Here is a 21,124-nt window from a genome sequence, read left to right on the forward strand (position 1 = left end):
TGGTTTGCATCTCCCTCATGGCAAGCAATTGGTTGCTCAAGCCCTTGTGGATGACACTTTTATGTTTCTCAGGGGCCGAAAAAGCCAATATAGATCGAGCAATGGAAGCTTGGAATAATTTTGCATTGGCTTCTGGGCTGAAAATAAATTCAACAAAATCAGCCCTCATTGTATGCACGGAATTTGATCTTGAGGCATTAGGGTAGCAAGGCCGTGTGGTGCATACGGGAGACATTGTTCATCATCTTGGGTATCTGGCAGGTGTGGATGTGGACCCCCAAGCGCTTCTTGCTTGGATTTCTGCTCGGATCTCGGATAAATTTGTGTATTGGAAAGCTCAAGGGTGGCCTATGCACGTGAGGGTTAAGGTAGCTCAGGTTATTATGCTTAGCATGATTTCCTATTTTTTGCCTTTGCTACCTTGGACGCACAAATCTCTTCTCCATTTGGTTGCTCCCATTCGGTTTATGCTGTGGAAGAGGCAAGGAAATATTATGGGTCAAACATGGATAGCTTGGAATCACATTACGACGTCCAAAAGAATGGGTGGGGCTGCTTTACTGGATGTCCGCTTGCATATGGTGGCGCGTAGATGGGTGCTTTTTCAGGATATGTGTTTGCTGGAGCAGCCTTGGGTATTCATGGCTCGTGACTTGATTGAGTTGGAGGGATTGTCACATGGACGGACACGTGTGCAGGCTTCATGGTGGGACATTGTGAATGCAGCTCATCTTGTCCGTATTCGCTCATCTCACATTTTATCGCATATTCTCCTTTCTTGGCATGAAGTTCTACTATTGGCTCGGTGGGATCCTGGTCATGAAAGACTACTTTTGAACTCTTTGCAGTTCGAAACATTTGTGGAGTCACGTGTCATTGTTTGACCAGTTAGAGATGCTTCACGCATACGACTCAACCGCATGGTCAGGTTAGGCTTGGTTAGAATCCGAGATGCTGTGATACCTGGTCGTGACAGGCCATATTCGTTTCGTCGTATTCGGCAGCACTTTAGGGTTCCTGGGACATTTCAGCCACTATGGGTTGACATCATGCATGCAGTTGAGCCTTTTACTTAATTGCCTCGGCCATCTGCAGATCAGCTTTGGCTTGATTGGGCACTATGTAAATCTGGTGACTTGATAGTGCTTTCAGCTAACCAGGTCTATCATAAGCTCGTATCAGAGAAAGATTGGGTTTCAGCGAAGGCCAATAAGGTGTGGGGATTGTACAAGTCTAGATCATGGTGGCAGAAAACTCTTATGCGTGGTTGGCAGTCTAAACTCCGTTACCAAGGTAAGGTTTTCATTTGGAGGATGTTGGTGGGAGGGTTACCTACACGGGATCAGCTCAGATGTCGTAAAATTACATTGGCCGCTTGCGTCTTCTGCACGACATGCACTGAAATAGTTATGCATCTGTTCATGAGTTGTCCAGTGGCCCGTCAGATTTGGTCTTTTGTCTCTCGCGTTTGGGAGGCAGTAGAGAGGTCTACTGTTTCGGCTCATCAGTGGATATTTGGGATTTGTCCTCAAGTCATTTCTTCGGACAGTCACCTTGTGATAGTCGCTTATATGAACAGGACTTTGGCATATTTGGACTACACGGAATGGGTTCATCTTTGATTCCTTGTCTGGAATGCATGGGCACATTCTACGTATCCGCGGTTTGCTGCTTTGGCAGTTTTCTTCTCTTCTCTCAGCTCAGCTACTGGATGCAGATGTTATTTCGTTATGGTCTACGGCAGCTTGGCTGGCTCATCTTTGATGCTTTTATCTGGGATGCTTATTTGGCTAGGAGGCTTTCTTATTAGTGTACAGGTTTGCATGGTCATGATCCTTTAGAGGATCTTTTGTGGGGGTTTTTTTTGGGGCTATAGGTTCTGTGTGAGCCATGTGGCTGATGTACATTTTTACATATAATATAAAACACCATTTCACGAAAAAAGAAAGAGTGGCGGGAGGGGGCTACGAGGAGAGAGAGAGAGATGGCCAAGTCCTTTTGGGGCAAGCAGAGAGAAGAGAAGAGCTTGTGGGGGTGCAGTGAGAGAAGCGAAGCGAAGAGAGAGAAGCGGGCGAACAGAGAGAAGTGAAGGGAGAGGGGGAGTTGGCGGAGGGTGGAGTCGACCAGCTGGGGGAGGCACAACAATCGTGCAGCAGTGGCACGGTGGGCAGCGAGCAGGAAGGGAGCGGCGGCTACACGGCTATGAGGAGAGAGAGAGAGAGAGAGAGAGAGAGAGAGAGAGAGAGAGAGAGAGAGAGAAAGAGCTTATGTATTCATGGTGTTGCAGAGATCAACAGAAGATGTTCTTGCAGATGCAAATCATGTCCCACTTTGGCAGATAATTTTGAGTGCTATGTTGGTTTGCACTTATGCCTTTGCATGTTTCATCAACCTAAAAGATCCAGTTCACTCTCACACATGGTTGGTGCTCATGGTAATACAAACATGAGCATGCACTATATGCTAGTATTTGATGTGTTTGGCCATAGGATAACATTGCAACTAAAACAAATGAATTTTTGAACTGAGAAAATTTTCCTGTAGAAATAACCTCTATATTCAAGATTGAGAAGCCTATTTATTTTATGGTATCAGGGAATTGTTGTGGTCTCTTTTTCCATAGTAGCTGGGTTTGGACTAACATCAGCTTTTGGTATCAAACTCTCTCCTTTGACGGGCTCGGTTGTACCATGCCTTGCACTTGGTCTTGGTAATACTTCCCAAAACCCATATTCAGATACTCCATTTAGTTCATGTTTTTTTGATTGAAATGTAGTGTATTGGCACTTGTAAAGGCTGTTACACACTCAGCTCATATGGTAGCAAAGACGATTTTCAGGCTTCTTCTAGGAATAAAGAAACATGTTGTTTTTTTCACTTGAGTTGGGCTCAAAATTTAGCATTCCTATGCTGGAAACCAAGGGATAAGGATAACTCCTTGAAATATAATCGCTTATGGTGGAGGTTCTTTTTTCTTTCTCAGAAAAAGATCCTTCTATTAGTTAAAAACACAGCCATAAAGAGGCAAAGTAAGGACTGTGGAGGGTTCCCGCCATGGCTGACCGCTCTCAGAGAGAACCTACCTCTCACAAGGGGGGAGAGAGGGGGAGGGGGCGGGTGGGTTGGAAGAGCCATACACGTGGCCTTTAATGCCAACTGATCTCGCCCTCCCGATCAGAGAGAAAAGCACCTGGGCGCCATGTGCACAGAAAAGCCTCTGGCCATCTAGACATGTGATTAGAACCTCCCCCAAACTTCCCTCACTGGCCATGGAGGGTATGGATGATGTCGGTCCATATGGAATGGACGGAATCAGCAGGAGAGCTGAGAGTTCCCTTGATGGCCTTGCTGCAATGGGCCCACCACATATGCCATGCAGAAACGCTACTGGAGACCCAGGGCTCTGAGGATCTGTTGGGAGTGGGTACAGAGTCAATCTTACGGAAGAGTGTTGGAAAGCCTATCCTCCTGCTGCTTCCTCGTACGAGAGTGGGGCTGGTCTCTGTCACCCAAGCCACTGCCCCTAGGTGATGGTGGAGTCAATTAGGAGTGTGATAATGCCAAATGATTCTAGTAGGGGGTAGAGAGGAGGGAGGTGTTACTTGAGATACACATAAAAGCATTCCATCTGACTTCTATGTACTTGAACCCACCTTGGATTCCATTCCAAAGAGAGAGGGTGTGTGCTCTACCAATTGAGATAAAGAAAACAATATGTGCATCAAAGAATAGCCTATCTGAACATCTAGCCCACCAATTCTTGCAAACCTTTAAGATCCCAATAATCTCCCATGCTGAGTATACTAGCAAGTGACAACATTGAGTTATTACCTTCTGTCTTTCTATGCCCTGATGATCTGTCGGGAGTGGGTACAGTATCAATCCTATGGTGAGAGAGTCAGAGAGCCTATCCTCCTCACCCAGGCTACCACCCAAATGTCATAGTATGCGCGGAGAGCGTCCCGGAGTCGGAGCCAATTAGCAGTGTGATAATGCCAAATGAGTCTTGGAGGGGATAGAGAGAGGGAGGTGTTACTTGAGGTACCCGTAAAAGCATTCCATCTGACTTCTGTGTACTTGGACCCACCTTGGATCCCGTTCCAAAGAGAGAGAGGGTGTGTGCTCTACTAATTGAGATAGAGAAAACAATATGTGCATCAAAGAATAGCCTCTGAACGTCTAGCCCTCCAACTCTGGCAAACATTAAGATCCCAATAATCTCCCAGGCTGAGTCTACTAGCAAGTGACAACATTGCGTTGCTACCTTCTGTCTTTCTATGATTATAAGAGATTTTGATTCTTCTGATTTCCCCTCAATAAGTGTTATCCTTGGCAAAGAAGTTTCTATTAAGACTTTGTATAAAGGTTCCGATGTGCAATCAGGTTTGTATAAGTTTACTTGAAGTTTCTGATTGAAAGCTACTAGTTAAACTTTGTGAAGGTTTGCAGGTAAGTTGCAAGGGTAGCCAACCTCACATGGGTATGGGTTTTGATTTGACAGGCATAGATGACATTTTCGTTTTAGTCAACATTTTGAGAAATTATATGGTGGAAAAAAAGGTCCAAGCCATGGATACATCAAACTCCATAATTCCACACCATGAAATGAGGCTCACTGTCAGCCTTGCTGGACCTTCAGTAGTCCTCACAACATTTTCTGTCCTTGCCTCATTTTTCATTTCATCCGTGGTAAGCTTCTCTTTTCTTAAAGCCCCCCTTGTTTTATCTCTCTTTGTAATTGTTTGCCTATTGGAGAGAAAAAGAAAGAAATAAAGAAAGTTATATTAACGTCTTCAAAAAATCTATGATGTATACATGGTGTCCATGAAATATCATCATGGATAAATTTTTTAAAAAAAAGTAAACTAAAACTGAAAACTGAAAGCTAAGATCTCGGACTCTGAGATTATACAAGATGAAAAACTATGTCACGTATAGGTTACGATAAGTGATGGGATATGGGAGAGCTGAATAAAAACAGTCAATCAACCCTGTTTGCTGGGGAAGGTGCCATCCAGGATGTCCATTGTGGGTGATACAAGAAGGCTAGAGATGTCAATAGTTTGCTGTGAGGATGAGACCACTCTATAGTAGGCCAGGACCTCTTGAATCTGGGGCTAATGAGCTGGGGGTGGCCAGGGTCCGATAGGTTGAGGGCGTCTACCTTTTTGGAGTGTGAATGCCCGATCTGATGTGACTCCCATGGGCCTGCTGCGAGGGGGCATTGTGGTATAGGATCCCGTATCCATTGTTGTTAGATCTTGTGCTTCCCTATCCACCCCTCTAGGCTGGATCTCTAAGTAGTGATGGTAAGCTGAGAGGAGTGATGGGGGTGAGGATCTCTGAGTAGTAACTCTCTGTGTTAGAGAGAGGGGGAGAGAGAGATGTTAAGCGTCTACTAAAGACTCAATGGGCCTATGAGACCAAAGTGATACAATAATGTCCATGGCATATCTCATCATGGAATAATATATAAAATAGAACAAATCAAAACTACCTCATCGGAGTGATACAAAACTTTCCATTGAAATCTCATCATGGAATACAAGGAACATGAAACATGAGAGGAGCATGATCCCCCAGTAGATGGTATTCCACTCTCCAATATATCAACTAATGAGAATGGCCAAGAGGTCTCTCTCAGCTACGTCACATGGAAAGGTAGTTCGATGGCGGTGGAGCACGTCCTAGATCTAGAGGTGATGAGTGGATCGTGGCTGTAACCTGGGGGGTCGTGTGCCAAGCCACTGGAATGTACATGTCTGATTTGAGGCAACTCCTCTCGGGTAAGTTGGGTCTGCAATAACAGCCTGAGGTGGATCCACGGGATCCACTATATGGGTGTCCTCCTCTAGGGTCCAGAAGAAGCTGGTGATGGTTGGCTGGCGAGAGAGGGGGTGGGGTGGCTGGGGCCTAAGATCTCTCAAGAATGTGTCCCCATGCTTGCGGATCTTGAGCAGGAAGAGCCTTAGGTAGCACTAGTCCAGAAAGGTAATGATCTTAAAGCGGGCCAAACCCCTCATCGAACAGACAATAAAACCTCCTATGGATCTCGTAGTATACTCAGCAGTGACATGTAGTGCTCCTCTGTCTCAACCTTTGTGTGGCATTATCGGCAGGTCCTCCCCTCCGTGGGTCTTCGTATGAGCTCCCCGTCTTTAAACACGCACTCAGCTCTCCCTGCCTCTACTCTGGGATGAAACCCGTATTTAGCCCACAGCCATCCACATGGCATGGACATGTAAACACTCAGGTAGCTCGGCTTCTAGATGAATCCATCCTTAGTGAGCCTGAGGAAATGATCTATGTAGAAAAATCTTCGGTGGGAGGTCCGAAGGTGTGATCCATGTGCAGTGGGTGTGGAGGCTGAGAAGATCTAACTGGATAACCCGGTTGGAGTCCTCGTGAGAGAGCTGGTGAAAAGGGGAGTCCAAACTATACTGAAGGGATGTGAGGCGGTCCATGTCGAGCCCATATCTTGAGAACCAAGTGGAAACTCGGGCACCATACTTCAGGGTGGCCCTCCAGTGCTAGCTCCTATTTTGTAAAAGCCCAAGGTAACCTCTGTTTTCTTAAAGCCGTGGTAAGTTCCTGTTTTCATTAAGCCCCCTCTTGTTTTATCTTTCTTTGTAATTGTTCGCCCATTAGAGAGAGAGAAAATTAAATTATATTGAATGTCTCCTAAAGACCAAATGTGTCTATGAGACCAAAGTGATACAATGCTATCCATGGTATGTCTCGTCATGGAAAAGAAAAACAAAACAAGTATAAATAATGTAGCTCTCTAAAAGTAGAGGCTGATACAATGATCATCGTGGGGAAGTACATGGGATATAAGCACTAGTTCAAGAGACTCTCATCATGGAGTACATGAGAATATGAAGCATGTGGGCCACATCATCCTCCAGTAGAGGGTACACCTCTCTCAAGTATGTCTCATGGGGTTACTGAGTATGGTTGAGAGGTCCCCTTCTGCCACGGTACTTGGGAAGGTGGTGTGATGTCGGTGAAGCATGTCCTGGATCTGGCACTGATGGGAGGTTCGTGTGGTTGGTGTCCTGTGAGCTGAGTGATGGATATAATGCTCATTTATTCTCAAATTCGCAGATCAGCTATGGAGAAATGTGTGGCACTCGTCAGGAGCTTCATAATGATATTTAGGATGCATAGGACATTCTCTCTAGTTAGTATTATATTCAAGTTTGAATGTATAGACACTTATAAGTGACTTAAGGATATTTATTAGGAGTGAACACTTTTATTAAACTTTCAGCCATGAAGAGGTACGTGCATCAACCTCTCATAATATAAATGCAGTTGTAATCGATATAATATCAGTGCAATTTATGGTGCTTTCTCTCTGTCGACATTCTAATGGCGATATTGAAGGTTTAATGGTGTTAAGTGTTCAAGCATTAATCTGAATTTAGATACTAAATTGGTATCAGAGTGTTCAATTTTTCTGAGGCCTGTGAGAGAAGAAATTGCTAAGAGCGTTTCTGTAGAAGCCTGTGGGAGAATTTTTTAAAGAGACTTTTCAACCCAGTGTAAGGGGCCAAGCATCCTAAGCAGGTGTGGTTGGTACAGGCTTGATGAAACGATAGTAGTGAGAGAGTGAAAGTCTTCAAGTTGGCTGTAGACAGATGGGCCCCCTTCAAAGCATATACGTGGAAGTATACCTGAATGCCCTCAATAGCCTCTATGCATCTGGCCCTCCAAATCTGCCAAGCTGTGATACTTGCAAAGTAGTATCAATCCTCTGCAAAGCTGGTCTATACTATGTATAAGGAATATCTAGTAGCATGCATCATTGGGCCACACCTTTGCATCTTATTATGGCGGTGTCCAGATCCCTGTGCTCAAAAAGTATTTGTGGACCAGACTGAGTGAGCCAAGCAATAGTACCCCAAGTAACATTATGGTCTCTCTCCTCAATTTGCACATAAGTTGAGCTATAGAGCCCCAAATCCTCTGTGCAGCTCTACACCCCCATATGCAAGGTTGCACTGTCTCAGAAGCTACCGGGCATCTAGGGCAGGTGGGGTCTGCTCCAAAAAAAGCCCTCCACTGATTAATGGGGAGGCCACCATGTAAGAATAGCCAAGAGGAACAATGGAAAGGCCCTTGCGCATGAGCAAGGAGCTGTGAGCCCCCCCCCCCATTCGCCAACCTGTGCCCCCTGTCCCCCTGTCCTCCTTCGTGTTTCCTCTGCCTCTCTCCTCTTCTCCCTTCCGCCCGCTGCCATCGCTCCCCTTGTCTTGCACAACAACACCAGCACCCCCCCCCCCCCCTTTGTTTTCCCTCTGCCAGAGTGCCCCTGTTTTTTTGTTTTCTGCCCGCCCGTTGCCCATGCTCCTGTACTCCCTTGCCTCCATTTCGTCTACCTCCTAATCTCATCATGGTACAAAAGAAAACAAAGATGAGAGCTATGAGCTGGGGATGTCAAATCCCAGCCATATGAGAAAGAAAGAAACATATTTTAACTTCTACAGAAGTCCCAAAAGCTCTTGAAACCAAAAAAGTAGTACAATATCTCCAGGAGAAATGCTAAGTCATGGAAGAAAATCTGAAAAAGCCAACTATCTACCTATGCTGAAAACATGTGTCAATGGGGGGTGTGTACATGTAACCCTAGGGCTAATACAAGGTACTAGTGTGGATAGTGGGTAAGACTCGTTTAATGATACCATCCTCCTTGAGAACTGTAATGTATTAGATTGAAACAATTGAAAGACTAATTGAACTATTAAGCAGGCATTCATTCTCAGAAAATCAGCACGAATCTGAGAGCTTCACTGTTTCATGAGAAATTGAGCATTACAAAAAAATGTAAGAGGTTGATGCACATACTTCTTCTTTTTTTTTTTTGGTAAAAACCCAGTCTTCTATTACCAAAAAACAATATACATGGGGAGGATGTACTTCAGTGAGAAGTCATCCAAGGAAGAAAGCTAAAAACAGTAGAAGAAGACTTCAAAATGTGGGATGTCAATAACCTCCAGCTGTCGACAATCATATAGGGACTGCCAAAGATTGGCACGAAAGAAAACATAAGAATCCAAAGAAGGCTGTCGAAACATAGCATGATTCTGAGCTTTCCAAATATTCCAGAGTGCCCAATATCTCATCCGAATGATGAAAGTGTCAAATCCAACCATACAAGATGGCAAAACACCAAAAATCCATAAGGGTTTTCCTCCTTTGAACGATGGAAAGCGTCCTCAGAGGTTGTGAGTCAGTGCTTGCAAAAAACTTCTGGACTCTGTGCAATGCCAAAGAAGATGAGGAACAAAATCTGCATGTCGTCCACATCTACAACATCTATCAGTGGACATATGTCGTTTTGCTAGAAAAGTAGAAACTGGAAGTATTCCCACAACGCATCTCCTTAAGAAAGACACTATTTGAGGGGTAGCTTACAACCCCAAATTGTTCAAAGTCTTTGTTTTCACCATCTAGTAGTCTTATGTAAACCCCATAAAGCATCAGCATGAGGTTGAATCCAGGGTGAAGGGCGCAACACTTCATACACATTACTTGCCGAAAGCGCATTCAATCGAAGAGTGCTAGTATGACCAAAAAGTTGCCAATCATGAAGTTTGTCCTGATCATCTAAGGGTGGGATGGGTTCAAAAGGCTGCAACAACACAATAATGGTTTTCCACACTTGCCTATGATGCAAACCCAAGTTTTGTTTCAAACAGTGCATGCCAGTCACAAGAAGTCAACGGAAGTAATTTGGACTTAGAAAGGTTAACCAGCTGCTTTACTAAACAAAGTTTTCATAATGCACTTGAGATCATTTGGATTATTTTGAGGCATAAACAAAGAAACATTTGCATAGGCTTGAGCCACAAAATGCGAACCATTATGTAATCACAAACCACGTAATTTCCCCTTTGCAGTCAAAAGATCTATATACATCAAAAGTGGATGCGTAGAAATTGCATAGAGCAATGCACTAAGAGGGCATCCTTGACATAGATTTTTCCAAGGTCCACTTCGATGAAAGATCATGACCAAAAACACACTAGGCAGTACTCGCTATATAGCCAAAAAATAGCTTGTTGCATCTTACAACTAAAGCCCATTGCAGCCATGACCTCAGCTATGTAATCCCATTGAACTATGTCAAAAGCTTTAGCTATATCCACCTGCATAACAAGAACGTCCTGAGAAGTATATTTGGCATATTCCATGGCTAGATATACATTAGCAATATTATCCATAATTTGTCTTCTGTTGGGGACAAAACCATATTGTTGTGGATGCAAACCATGGAAAAGCAGACCACCAATACGATTTGCAAGCCTTTTAGTTGCCAATTTACAGATAACTGGCATCAATGTAGATCAATGTAGTTGAGTTAGAGCCTATTGTATCATGACCTCAAAGCTCCCCCCCCTCCTGTGTTTTCTGCCCGCTAGCGCCCTTCGCCCCTTTAGTGCCTCGTTCTATCCCTCCAGACTCTCCCCCCCCCTGCCCCCCCCGGCCCCCGTTTTCTCTTTGCCTCTTTGATCTGCCTTCGCCCAACTCCCCCTCTTCCTCTCTGCCTACGCCTTCCCTCTGTGCGAGCCCCTCCTCTCTCCACCTGCTCCTCCCCTCTCCGCCTGAACTTCTCCCCCCCTTCCCTGCTCCACCTCCCCCCTCTCCGTCTATGCTTTCCTCCACCTGTGCTCCCCCCCCCCTTCGCTTTCTCCGCCCCTCCCCTCTCTCTGCCAACGCCCCCCCCACACCCCCCCCCTTCCCCCACCCCCCTCCCTTCCCTTCGTTTTCTCCCACCCTTTCCTCTCTCCGCATGTGCCTTCCGTCCCCCCTCCCCCCCCTCCCCCCCCCCCCCCCCCCGCTCTACCTGCGGCCCACCGGCCCCGAGCCCCCTCCCTCTCGTCCTTACCTTAGCTCGCCTCCCCCTCAAGTGGATCACTCCCAGCCGCGCCCCTCTCCGGCGCCTCCTCCCTCGTCCTCTCCCCATCCTCCTCCATCCTCGCCCATGACTCTTCTCGCTGCAGTTCCTTCTATCTTGTCCTCCTCATCAGAGCCCGCCCTCCCCCCTCCCTTTGCCTCTGCAAAGAACTCCTGTCGACCCCCAGCAGCCCCTCCCTTTGCCTCTGCAAAGAACTCCTGTCGACCCCCAGCAGCCCCTGACCCGCCCGGAGCAGAGACAGCCGGCGAGTTTTGTGCACCGCTTGATTCACCGTTTTTCTAAGCTGGTAGAGATGACCATTGCCACTTCCCTGGTGAGGGCTCTCTTGCCACAGTCCAAGGCGGGCCCCCAAGATCTTGGGCAACCTGTGGATTATAGTTTCTTCCGATGTCTTCCGGTGGAAGGGATAGATATGTTTGAGGAGACAGTAGCCCCTATTTGGATATGTGTAGTTTTTCACCACTCTAGACCCTCTACGCCAGAGAATGGCGCGATGATCTTCTCTTTCCCTTTGAGTGCAGCCCGGGGATGGAGTGGGACTTGGAGTCGGTGGCTACCGCCATCCAAGGACAGGCAGTTGAGCTCCCACCATCTTCACGACCTTCGTATCAGTAACGTACTCACCCATCTATGCCATTGGCTAGCATGGAGCTTGGAGGATCAGGCCACAAAGACCAGGACGGGGAGATGATGGCCTCTAGTCTGGAGGTGATGCTTTTTGTGTTCATGCATATTTCAATCGTAGTAGCTCTCCCCCGTTCTTATAGGTGCCTCCATTGTGATTGATGGAGTTTGAAGTATGCATATTCGCGCACTCGGACACAGTGGCATCACACGGAGGACAAGATCTGCGCCCACTTGACGCGCCTTCATCCCAGGACGGATTGTGATTATTCCCCATCTAAACCCTCGCCCAAGACACTTCGCGTGGAGGGCAGTTCCACTAGCTCTGCTTTCCACAAAGATTGTATGTGGATAGTCTCATGGAACATTCAAGGTTTAGGGGGGCCTTAGTGCTTTCAGAGACAAGGCGTCCTCAGAGGAGAGCTTCAGAGAGCTACAGTTGGGGGACCTATGGACATTCTTTTCCTCCAGCAGCATCACCTTTCTGAGGGGCGCACCCGTCGATGTGGGAAGATTTTAACAGGTAGGAGTCACACTTTCTAGTCTCCATCCTTCGGCCCGCCGACTGGGATGCAGGGAGGAGTTTGTATTTTTGTCATCAAGCATCTTTTGCCAGTAGTAAGACAAGCTCAAGATTCATAGTTCCTGGGCGAGCACACTGGGTTACTATTTTGATTGGAGAGAATTGCATTCGCTTCCTCAGTGTTTATGCCTCAAAGTTCAAACGTTGAGGTAGAGCCCTCTTTTGGAGCACAGTCCGGCAGGCCCTTCCCCAGGCTGAATTTTGGTGCATGGGTGGAGACTTTAACATGATAGAGGCAGCAGAGGACAAACTTGGAGGAGGCGCGGCCATAGTCTCAGGAGCAGAGTACTCTGCTTGGGAGGAGATGATACTGGCACTTAGGGGACAAGATCCTTGGCATCTTCCAGACTTTGGGAGCAGCCTTGGGAGCCTTAGCTTCTTACGATCGGATTGAAGGAGCACCGGCCCCAACCTCTCTAGACTAGACAGGTTTTATGTTGATGAGTGGGTTTGCGGCCGTGGGGGCATGATCGGTATCTTGGCAGGCAGTATCTTGGCAAGCACTACTTTTTCAGATCATACCCCGGTTATTCTGTCCTTAGAGGACCCCTGGAGGCAAGACATGCATGTGAGCTCAGGATTCCAAACTACTTCATTTAGGACCTTGAGATCTGCAGCAACATAGAACAGATATAGGCGGGACTAGACTTTATTTTAGGCTCTGTTGCGTGCACATTGGATGTGGGAGTGGGGGAGATCAGTAGTTTCTTACAGGAGGCAGCCCAGAGCAGATTGGAGAGATTTCGGGAGAAGGAGAGTGTGAGGAGGGGTCTTGCTTCTTTACAGCGGCTTCAGGAGAGTTCCCTAGATAGCCCGTGGATTGAGAGTGAGCTAGTTGCCGTCCACATGGAGATTAGATCCATAGAGAAGAGAAGGATGGAGTATAGGTACCATGCCAGAACTTCCTTCTGGACCTAGGCCGGCCCCCACAGGAGGACAGATGGCATTCACATGTTGTATGGCCAAGATGATGGGCTATTGTTTTTTTTTTTTTTGTTGCAGAAAGGAGACTTCTATTAAGTATGAAATTTTTTTACAAAATGGAGATTTCACACCAAGCAAGCTGGAGATCTCAACCAATCAGGAGCCCTGTGCTGCCAATAGGGTCCTGAATGAGAGGATGTGAAAAAGATACCAATGTCCCACTCTCTCATAAACTGGATGCGCTTACTCTCCGCAACCCTCGAAGATCCCTGGATTCTGGCCCAAGTAGCCATAATGGTGTGAATAATATCACTCCAAATCCTGCAAAGACACTGAGAAACAAGAACGGGAGTACCCTCAATGGCCTCAGTGCATCTAGCCTTCCAGATATTCTAGGCTGAGATGCTAGCAATAATCTCCCAAGAGCTGTCTAACCTCTCTGCCGCCGGAGGGAAAAAATGTGAAGTGGCAAATCCTGAAGACAACACTGCCGAGCAACTCCTTGCCTAACCATAATGGCCAAGCTCCTGTCAGTCCCTTCGAATCTCAGCTGAGGCCCAGACTCTGTCAACCAAATGATAGAACCAAAAGAAATGATAGCATCCCTCTTAATCCTACCAAAGAGGTGTGCAATCGCAGACCAAACCCTCTGTGCTTCCCTGCATTCCCATAAACAATGGTAAAATGACTTCGAAACTCCTACACATCTAGGGCATGTTGGGCAAGCACCAGTAACAGACCTCCACTGATTGGTGGCTAGACCACCGTGAAGAGAAACCCAGATAAAGGAGGAAATCTGTGGCTTCCTATAAGAATGCCACAATCTCCGCCAAAATACCCTCTGAATGTCAGTCGAAATGCCGTAAGATTCCCAATGGGGTCTAAGAGTTGGGACACTCTAAATGTGTCCCAAGATAAGATGTCTGGCATTCCGCACCGTATAACTGAAAAAAGGCATGCTTTTCAAAGGGTTACAAGCATCCTTCCACTCCCACTCACCGGGGTCCCAATGCAAATGTCTGACAGGGCAGCCACCATATAACCAAAGGCTAACACTCTCTGTGATCATCCCTGGGGGGGGGTCAACAAAGACGTGCTTCCCTAACGTGCCAACAACTCTGACTCGACGAATATGGGGGCCCTCAATAAGATCCTGCACGTCACGTCTCTCGAGCTGCCATCCATCTTGTACAGAAAAAAAGACCGGTACATCATCCTCCTTAGGCAAGGGGAGACCCATAACCGGAAGAGGAACACCTGTCCCAGAAAAAACCCCAAACCAAGAATGATGACGGCCTTCCAAGAAAGATCTAGTAATCCAGTGGTTGGGAATGGCTACATCAATCTGTGTGATCCTTCGGCTAGAGCCTCTCAAATGCTACGTGAAATCCAATCTCTGCACCTCAGTGAGGCTCTGAAGGCTCTTCCAAGCTAGCACTGTGGGGCATAGGGTCTCCCAGCCAGCCCAAAGAATATGCATAGCTGCCCCAAGAGGCCTAGCATGTGTTGGAAATAAGTGCACACTAGGTGTACTATTTCTAGTCTAGTTTCACTTAAGTCTTTGTGTCTTGAGTCTAGTGCCATGTGGCACCTCTACATTTATCCCATAAGTCAGTCTACTCAATCTTGTACTTCTCACCTATATATTGTAGGTGTCACATCAATGAAAGTATCAATCTTGTGTCTTGTCTACACTCATCTCAAGGTAACTCTTTGTATTTCATTTGCTCTTGTTTTATTTCTAGTTTTGCACTTGCTTTTATATTTCCTACATGGTATCAGAGCTAGGTTGCCTGCCATAGCTTCTCCCTAGCTGCGCTCAGCCTGTAGGACCAGCCGGTTTCACTCATCTCATAGCTGCGCCAACCTGAATCTGCTGTCCACCCTGCGCCGGCTCCATTTATCTCAAGGCTGCGCTGACCTGAATCTACTGTCCACCCTGCGCCGGCCTGATTTCAGTAGCTGCTGCATACTTCTGTTGCTTTCGTGAAGCTGCTACTGCTCTCTCACTTGGAGCTGCTGCTGCCCGCCATACTGTTGCAGCCCATCTTTGGCTGCCTTCTTCATCAACTCAAGGGTGTGTATCATCTCAAGGAAGCTGCAGATCGACTGTCCTCCTAAACGAGCTATTTTTTGCTGCATTCAGTTCTGCCATTGCTTCCTCTTGAAGAGTCTACAAGGTAATTGTGCATTGTCTCCATCAGTTTGCTGATTAGTCCTTTTTTATCTACAAACTGCTAGTTCCTCATGCTTCGATAGGCTGTCAAATGCTATGGCCTTGACAAGTGGTGAGAGAGCCGGCTTCTAAAAACAATTTGGATCTCTTCTTTCATTCATTTCTGCAATCTTGTAAGGGAATAGACACTGCCCTTGCATTTTAGCAAGAGGTAAGACCTTCCCACATGGCCTCTTCTACTCATTCTCTCATGTCTATCGACAAATTCAATGGCTCCAACTTTCATACTTGGCAAATCAAAATCAAGTGCCATCTTATGAAAGAAGGTCTCTGGGACATTGTTCACCATGCTGCTCCCGAAGATTCCGACATTGAGCAAGTTATCACTTATGCTCCCACTGCTAAGAATGACAAAGCCTATGCTATCATCCTGCTCGGTCTTGGAGATGATTACATTCATCACATCTCCGACATACAGTCTGCTTCTCGAGCATGGATCACTTTGGATACCCTCTTTGGACCCCGCTCTAAAAATTCTAAGATTGCACTTATGATCTCATTCTTTGATCTATATATGCAAGAGGGAGCTACTATAGCCTCTCATGTCAATTATTTTCGCAGTCTTATGGTTCAGCTTGCTTCAGTGAAGTCCCCCATCTCCGAAGATATTGCTATTGCTGTGCTTCTCAAAAGCTTACCTGATACCTATGCTACTCTTGTCACTACCTTCAAGTATCACAATAATCCTACTCTTGAAGGTATCATCAATGCTCTCCAAGAGGAGGAAAGAACAAAACAACAAAAGGTAACTGACACTGCATTTTTAGCAAAGAAAGGAGGATCTAAGGTAAGAAAGCCTTGCACCCATTGTGGAAAAACTAATCATTTGGAGAAGGACTGCTTCAAGGCTCATCCATGCACCATTTGTGGCCGTGATAATCACCGGGAAAAGGATTGCTACTCTAAAACCTCTACATCAGCCCCTGCATCTGCCTCAGCACATGTTGCTGCAGCATCTACAACAGCAGATCTTGCTGTTCATTCCTCACATGATGAGGAATGGGCTTTCTGATTACTTCACCTTTCTTGTCTACCACTTTGACCACCGATGATGTAGGTCAAGGGGTTCTAGTGTCTTACTCATTATGCTTTTTGACCTCTCTCTTGTCCCTACCCAAGAGGCAACGATTGCCCTTGAGGAGGGGTTGTCTTCAAGGTCCATCTGCTTGTCTACAGTCAGTCATCTGTCTATCTATCTGTTGTCTGTCTAGTCTTGTCTGTCTATCTATCTGTTGTCTGTCTATCTGTCTATCAATCTGACTGTGTCTTGTTTTAGATCCATCTTGTCCCTACCCTTGTGGACCCATATGAGGATATCACTTGAGGAGGGGTGTCTCAGGATCTTCTTGTCTCTCATGTCTTGTCTCTCAGTCTATCAGTCTTTATGTCTATCTTCTAGTCTTGTCTTTTTTGTCTTCCTCCTAGTGTCCACTTAAGGAGGGTGTTGGAAATAAGTGCACACTAGGTGTACTATTTCTAGTCTAGTTTCACTTAAGTCTTTGTGTCTTGAGTCTAGTGCCATGTGGCACCTCTACATTTATCCCATAAGTCAGTCTACTCAATCTTGTACTTCTCACCTATATATTGTAGGTGTCACATCAATGAAAGTATCAATCTTGTGTCTTGTCTACACTCATCTCAAGGTAACTCTTTGTATTTCATTTGCTCTTGTTTTATTTCTAGTTTTGCACTTGCTTTTATATTTCCTACAGCATGCACATCTAAGATCAAATCATTCCATAGAATGGGCTGTCGGTTAGCTTCCTCCACTGAACGCAGGGGGATGTGTACCAAAAAACTCCTCAAGCAGTCCCAGGCCCGTAGGAGGGACCTAACCAGGGGGGATGAAGGGGAGCCGTGAACTGCATCCGAAAAAATAAAGCATGAGCTGAGAGTCCACTCACCTCTGTGAACAGGGACACACTTCGTGATCTACTGCATGAGAAAGTCCTTCCACGGCTCAGTGCCTGGAAGAAAGCCCCTAACAACAAGCTTACAAAGCAAAGCCTTACATCGCACCTCAGGGTTAATGATATTCAATCCCCCTTCCTGCCTAGGCCTGATAATGGTTTCCCAAGCAACTTTGGCCCTGGTGTGTGCATTTCCATCAAGCCTTGACTAAAGAAAGTTCCGAATAAGGCGACGAAGCTGGCCAATGTAGCCCTTATGAAAAATCCAGCATGAAGCGATAAACCAAGCCGTGGCTAGCAAAACTTGGTTAACCACCAAAGCTCTAGAGGCCAAGTCGAGCTTCCTCCTACTCCAATGATGAAGTTTGCTTTTAATGCTTAAGAGCAGTGGAGCAAACTGTTGTGTAGGGGAGATGTCAACGCCCACCTGACAACCAAGGTATCTGGCAGAGCATCCTCTCTCAATCAAAGTAAAACCAACATTTGTACCCCAATCTGCAAGAGGAGAATCATTGATCCAAAAACCAACTGACTTATGACAATTGATAGTAGCTCCTGCTGCCAAACAAAAGGCCTCCAAGGCTGTCCGGAAAGCACATAAACAAGCATATGAAGCCTCAAGGAACAACGCTGTATCATCTGCTAACTCACAGTCCAAAAACTCTTCCTCCGTGCATAAAGGCAACTTGAGACCCACAACACCAGGGACAGCCTGAAGAAACCTGCTTATAGCCTCAGCTACAATGAGGTACAGTAAAGGGGCAAGGGGACAGCCCTGCCTCACTGAACGGGAAATCTGAAAACGTTCGTCGCGCCCCCCACAAGCTAAAACAGTGTTATGAGCCTCCTTGTATAGACGCTCCAGTCAGGGATAGGCGGCCAGCAGGTCCCACCCCGATGGACGAGGATTCAGACTCAGTGCCCGTTGAGGCCGCCGGTGGAGCCCCCCACGTGGAGACCCCGCTCCCGCCTCCCCCCGCGAGGGGCCCCGCCCCCTCCATGGAGCAGATTCCTGAGGATCCCGGGCCGCACTCTGCGACCCCCGGCTCCTCTTCCCCTCACCCGGAGAGCACTCCTTCCACCCCCCCTCTCCCCCCCCAGCCCCCCCCCTCCCGCCTCCCCTGGCGGCCCCCCCTGACACCTATCCTCTGGCAGATGCCTCTCCATCCTCTCCTCGCTCTCCCCCCTCCTCTCCGCGAGCCCCCATCCCTCCCTCGGCCTCTCCAGGATACTTCGCCAGACCACCCACTGCCCCGGAGCAGCGCAGCTGGGTAGGCCAGAGTTCAGTCCAGCGGCTGTTCCACCGCCACTCCGGGCCGGTGGAGATGGCGATCCTAGCTTCGCTCGCCACAGAGTTCTCTCCAGCCTCCCCTGGGGGGCCCCCGCGAGTGATGGGCCTCCCAGTGGATTACGGTTTTTTCAGATGCCTCCAGCTGGATGCTGGCCCGTTCAAGACACTGGTCGCGCCCTTGCGAGTTTGCGTGGTGTGCCATCCCTCTCGTTCTCCTTCAGTGGTGAGCAGCATGGTGGCCTTCTCCTTTCCTCTCAATGTTGCCCCAGACACAGCATGGGATTGCAACTCTGTAGAGGAAGTTTTGCGTGATCAGATACTGGAGTTTTCTCACCACTTCAGTGACTTGGGGCTCACGGACCTATTGCAGACCCGATTACACTCAGCCCGCATGAGCTTGTTTGGTATAGGAGATTGGCGGGCGGATCCGGTCCACACCTCAGTTGAGGCGGTGCTACTGATTCTCCTCCATGCCGCCCCGAGGGTGCAGCCTACCTTTAGATACATAGATGCAGAGGATTGGTCTCACGCCTATGCCCTGGACAGGGCGAAGGCGGAGTGGGGCTGGACACAGAGACAGGTCACCCTCTTTTTGGAGAGACTCCGCACCCGGACAGACAGTGACTATTCTCCCTCCAAGCCGGCGCCCAAGACTCACAGAGTGGAGGGCAGATCATCCGGGCTGGCTGAGAGGGGTGAGCCAGTGGCGGCTGCTTCACTTGCCATAGGTCATCCATGAGGATCCTCTCATGGAACATCCAGGGTCTCGGTGGACATCGCTGCTACATTGGTCGGGGCAGACTTCGCCAGGAGATCCAGAGGGCTCTCATTGGAGGACCCATAGATATCCTTTTCATCCAGGAACACCACCTTTCTGCCGGGCGTTTCCGCACCTGCGGGAAGATTCTGCCAGGCAGGAGTCACACTTTTTGGTCACCGGCATATGGCTCCCCCAGGGGAACCAGGGTGGAGTATGCATCTCAGTCAGCGAGCAGCTTCTATCCGAGGTTGTGGATTCTGGCACTCTGGTCTAGGGTCGAGCGCAATGGATCATCCTTCGGGTTGGGGAAGACTGCATTGGCTTCCTCAACTTCTACGCCCCTAATGGGGCGACCGGGAGAGCCGAGTTCTGGAGCACCATTAGGCAGTCCCTCCCCATGGCAGACCATTGGTGCCTAGGGGGGGATTGCAACATGCTGGAGGATGCAGAGGACAGGATGGGGGGCAGCCAGGAGACCATTCATGGGCCGGAGCTCGCTGCCTGGGAGGAGCTAGTGCTGCAGGTGAGAGGCCAGGATCCGTGGACTCTCTCGGAGTTTGGCAGGTTGCAGGGGAGTTTATCTTTCTCGCGCTCGGATAGACGGGCCACAGGAGTTAACCTTTCCCGCATCGACAGGTTTTACATTGATGAGTGGGCTTGTGATAGAGGTGGCACTGTGGGCATACTTGCAGGCTCCTCATTTTCAGACCACTTTCTAGTGCTTCTCCAGATCGAGGACCCTACGAGAGGAGAGTGAGGCCAGAGCGTCCGGATTCCAGATTGTCTCATAGAGGAGCCCGAGATTGCGACCAGAGTTGAGCAGGTCTGGCAGGAGCTGCAGTTCAGGAGAGGATCGGCAACCAGCGATCTTGCCAGGGGGTTGCAGGAGATCAGTAGGATGCTCAGACAGGCTGCCCTGGACTGTCTGGAGGCCTTCAGAGAGCAGGAGAGGAGCCTGCGGAGGAGTCTAGCGTCCCTTCAGAGACTCCAGGAGAGGGATCCTACGAGCCCTTGGATCTCAGAGCAGATGGAGTCAGCTCGCACAGAGATCAGATCCATCGAGGAGAGGAGGGTGGAGTTCCGATTCCATGCTCGGGCTTCTTTTTGGACACAGGCTGGAGACAGCATGTAGACCCCTCACCGGCCTCGATAGGGGAGGACTGTTCTTGGAGATTATGGGCTTGGGACAGCAGGCCTCTTATTCGCCTTCAGTGGGATCCAGGTGAGTGGTTTTGGCGAGATCCCTACTCGGCCCCTACCAGCCCAGGCATCCCCTTTTTTCAGTACACAGCGCGGCTGGGGCGGCGGATTCAGAGGCACAGGATAGCGGGCACCCCGACGGCGGCCGAGCATTGGCGGCGACGGGGGCTCTCCCCTGCCTTTCTTAGGGACTTCTGGCAGCGCCTTTGGGCCAGCTTCCGGCCCCGGAAGGTGACGCTTTTTCTCTGGCTTACAGCGCATAGAGGACTGGCTGTGGGGGCCTGGCTAGCTTTTGGCAATGCAGGGAGGCCATTGACCGCTAGGCGACTCCACCGGCGGAGGTCATACAGGCCCTCTGGGTGGACATCATTCACACCTTGAGAGGACACTGGGGAAACTTCAGGGCGACTCGGATTGCATGAGAGGTCGCCGCAAGGCTTTCCTCCGCACTTGGCAGCCTGGCCCCTTCCTCATCGCGAGGGGCGAGGATGTCACTTGGCACTATAGGCCTCCAGTTTGGCTCTTCTCACCTCCCACATGTACTACTAGGTAGCCCCCCCCAGAGAGCGGCCAGCCACGGGGGTGGAGCTCAGGTGTTCACTGTGTGTTTTTTATCCCTCCTTGTGAGGTGAGCTTTGTAGCCTTATGGCGTTTTCTCATTAACTAATAGAA

At 48.3% G+C, this 21,124-nt stretch overlaps 1 protein-coding gene across 11 annotated transcripts in view; it reads left to right on the forward strand.

Moving 5' to 3' along the window:
* The window catches only part of LOC147638442 (uncharacterized), a 184,067-nt gene that overhangs the window by 73,502 nt on the left and 89,441 nt on the right, over nt 1–21,124 (forward strand). For all 11 annotated transcript variants that reach the window (XR_015265885.1, XM_086798365.1, XM_086798369.1 and 8 more), the window contains 3 exons: nt 2,288–2,434; nt 2,596–2,710; nt 4,502–4,689. Coding sequence is in view for 10 of the 11 variants with exons in the window: in XM_086798365.1 (XP_086654491.1) it covers nt 2,288–2,434; nt 2,596–2,710; nt 4,502–4,689 (450 nt within the window). In the remaining variant the exon portion in view is untranslated. The remainder of the gene's footprint in view (nt 1–2,287; nt 2,435–2,595; nt 2,711–4,501; nt 4,690–21,124) is intronic.

This window comes from Cibotium barometz, chromosome 5, assembly GCF_041138505.1.
Source record: "Cibotium barometz isolate CiBa-2024 chromosome 5, ASM4113850v1, whole genome shotgun sequence".
NCBI lineage: Eukaryota > Viridiplantae > Streptophyta > Polypodiopsida > Cyatheales > Cibotiaceae > Cibotium > Cibotium barometz.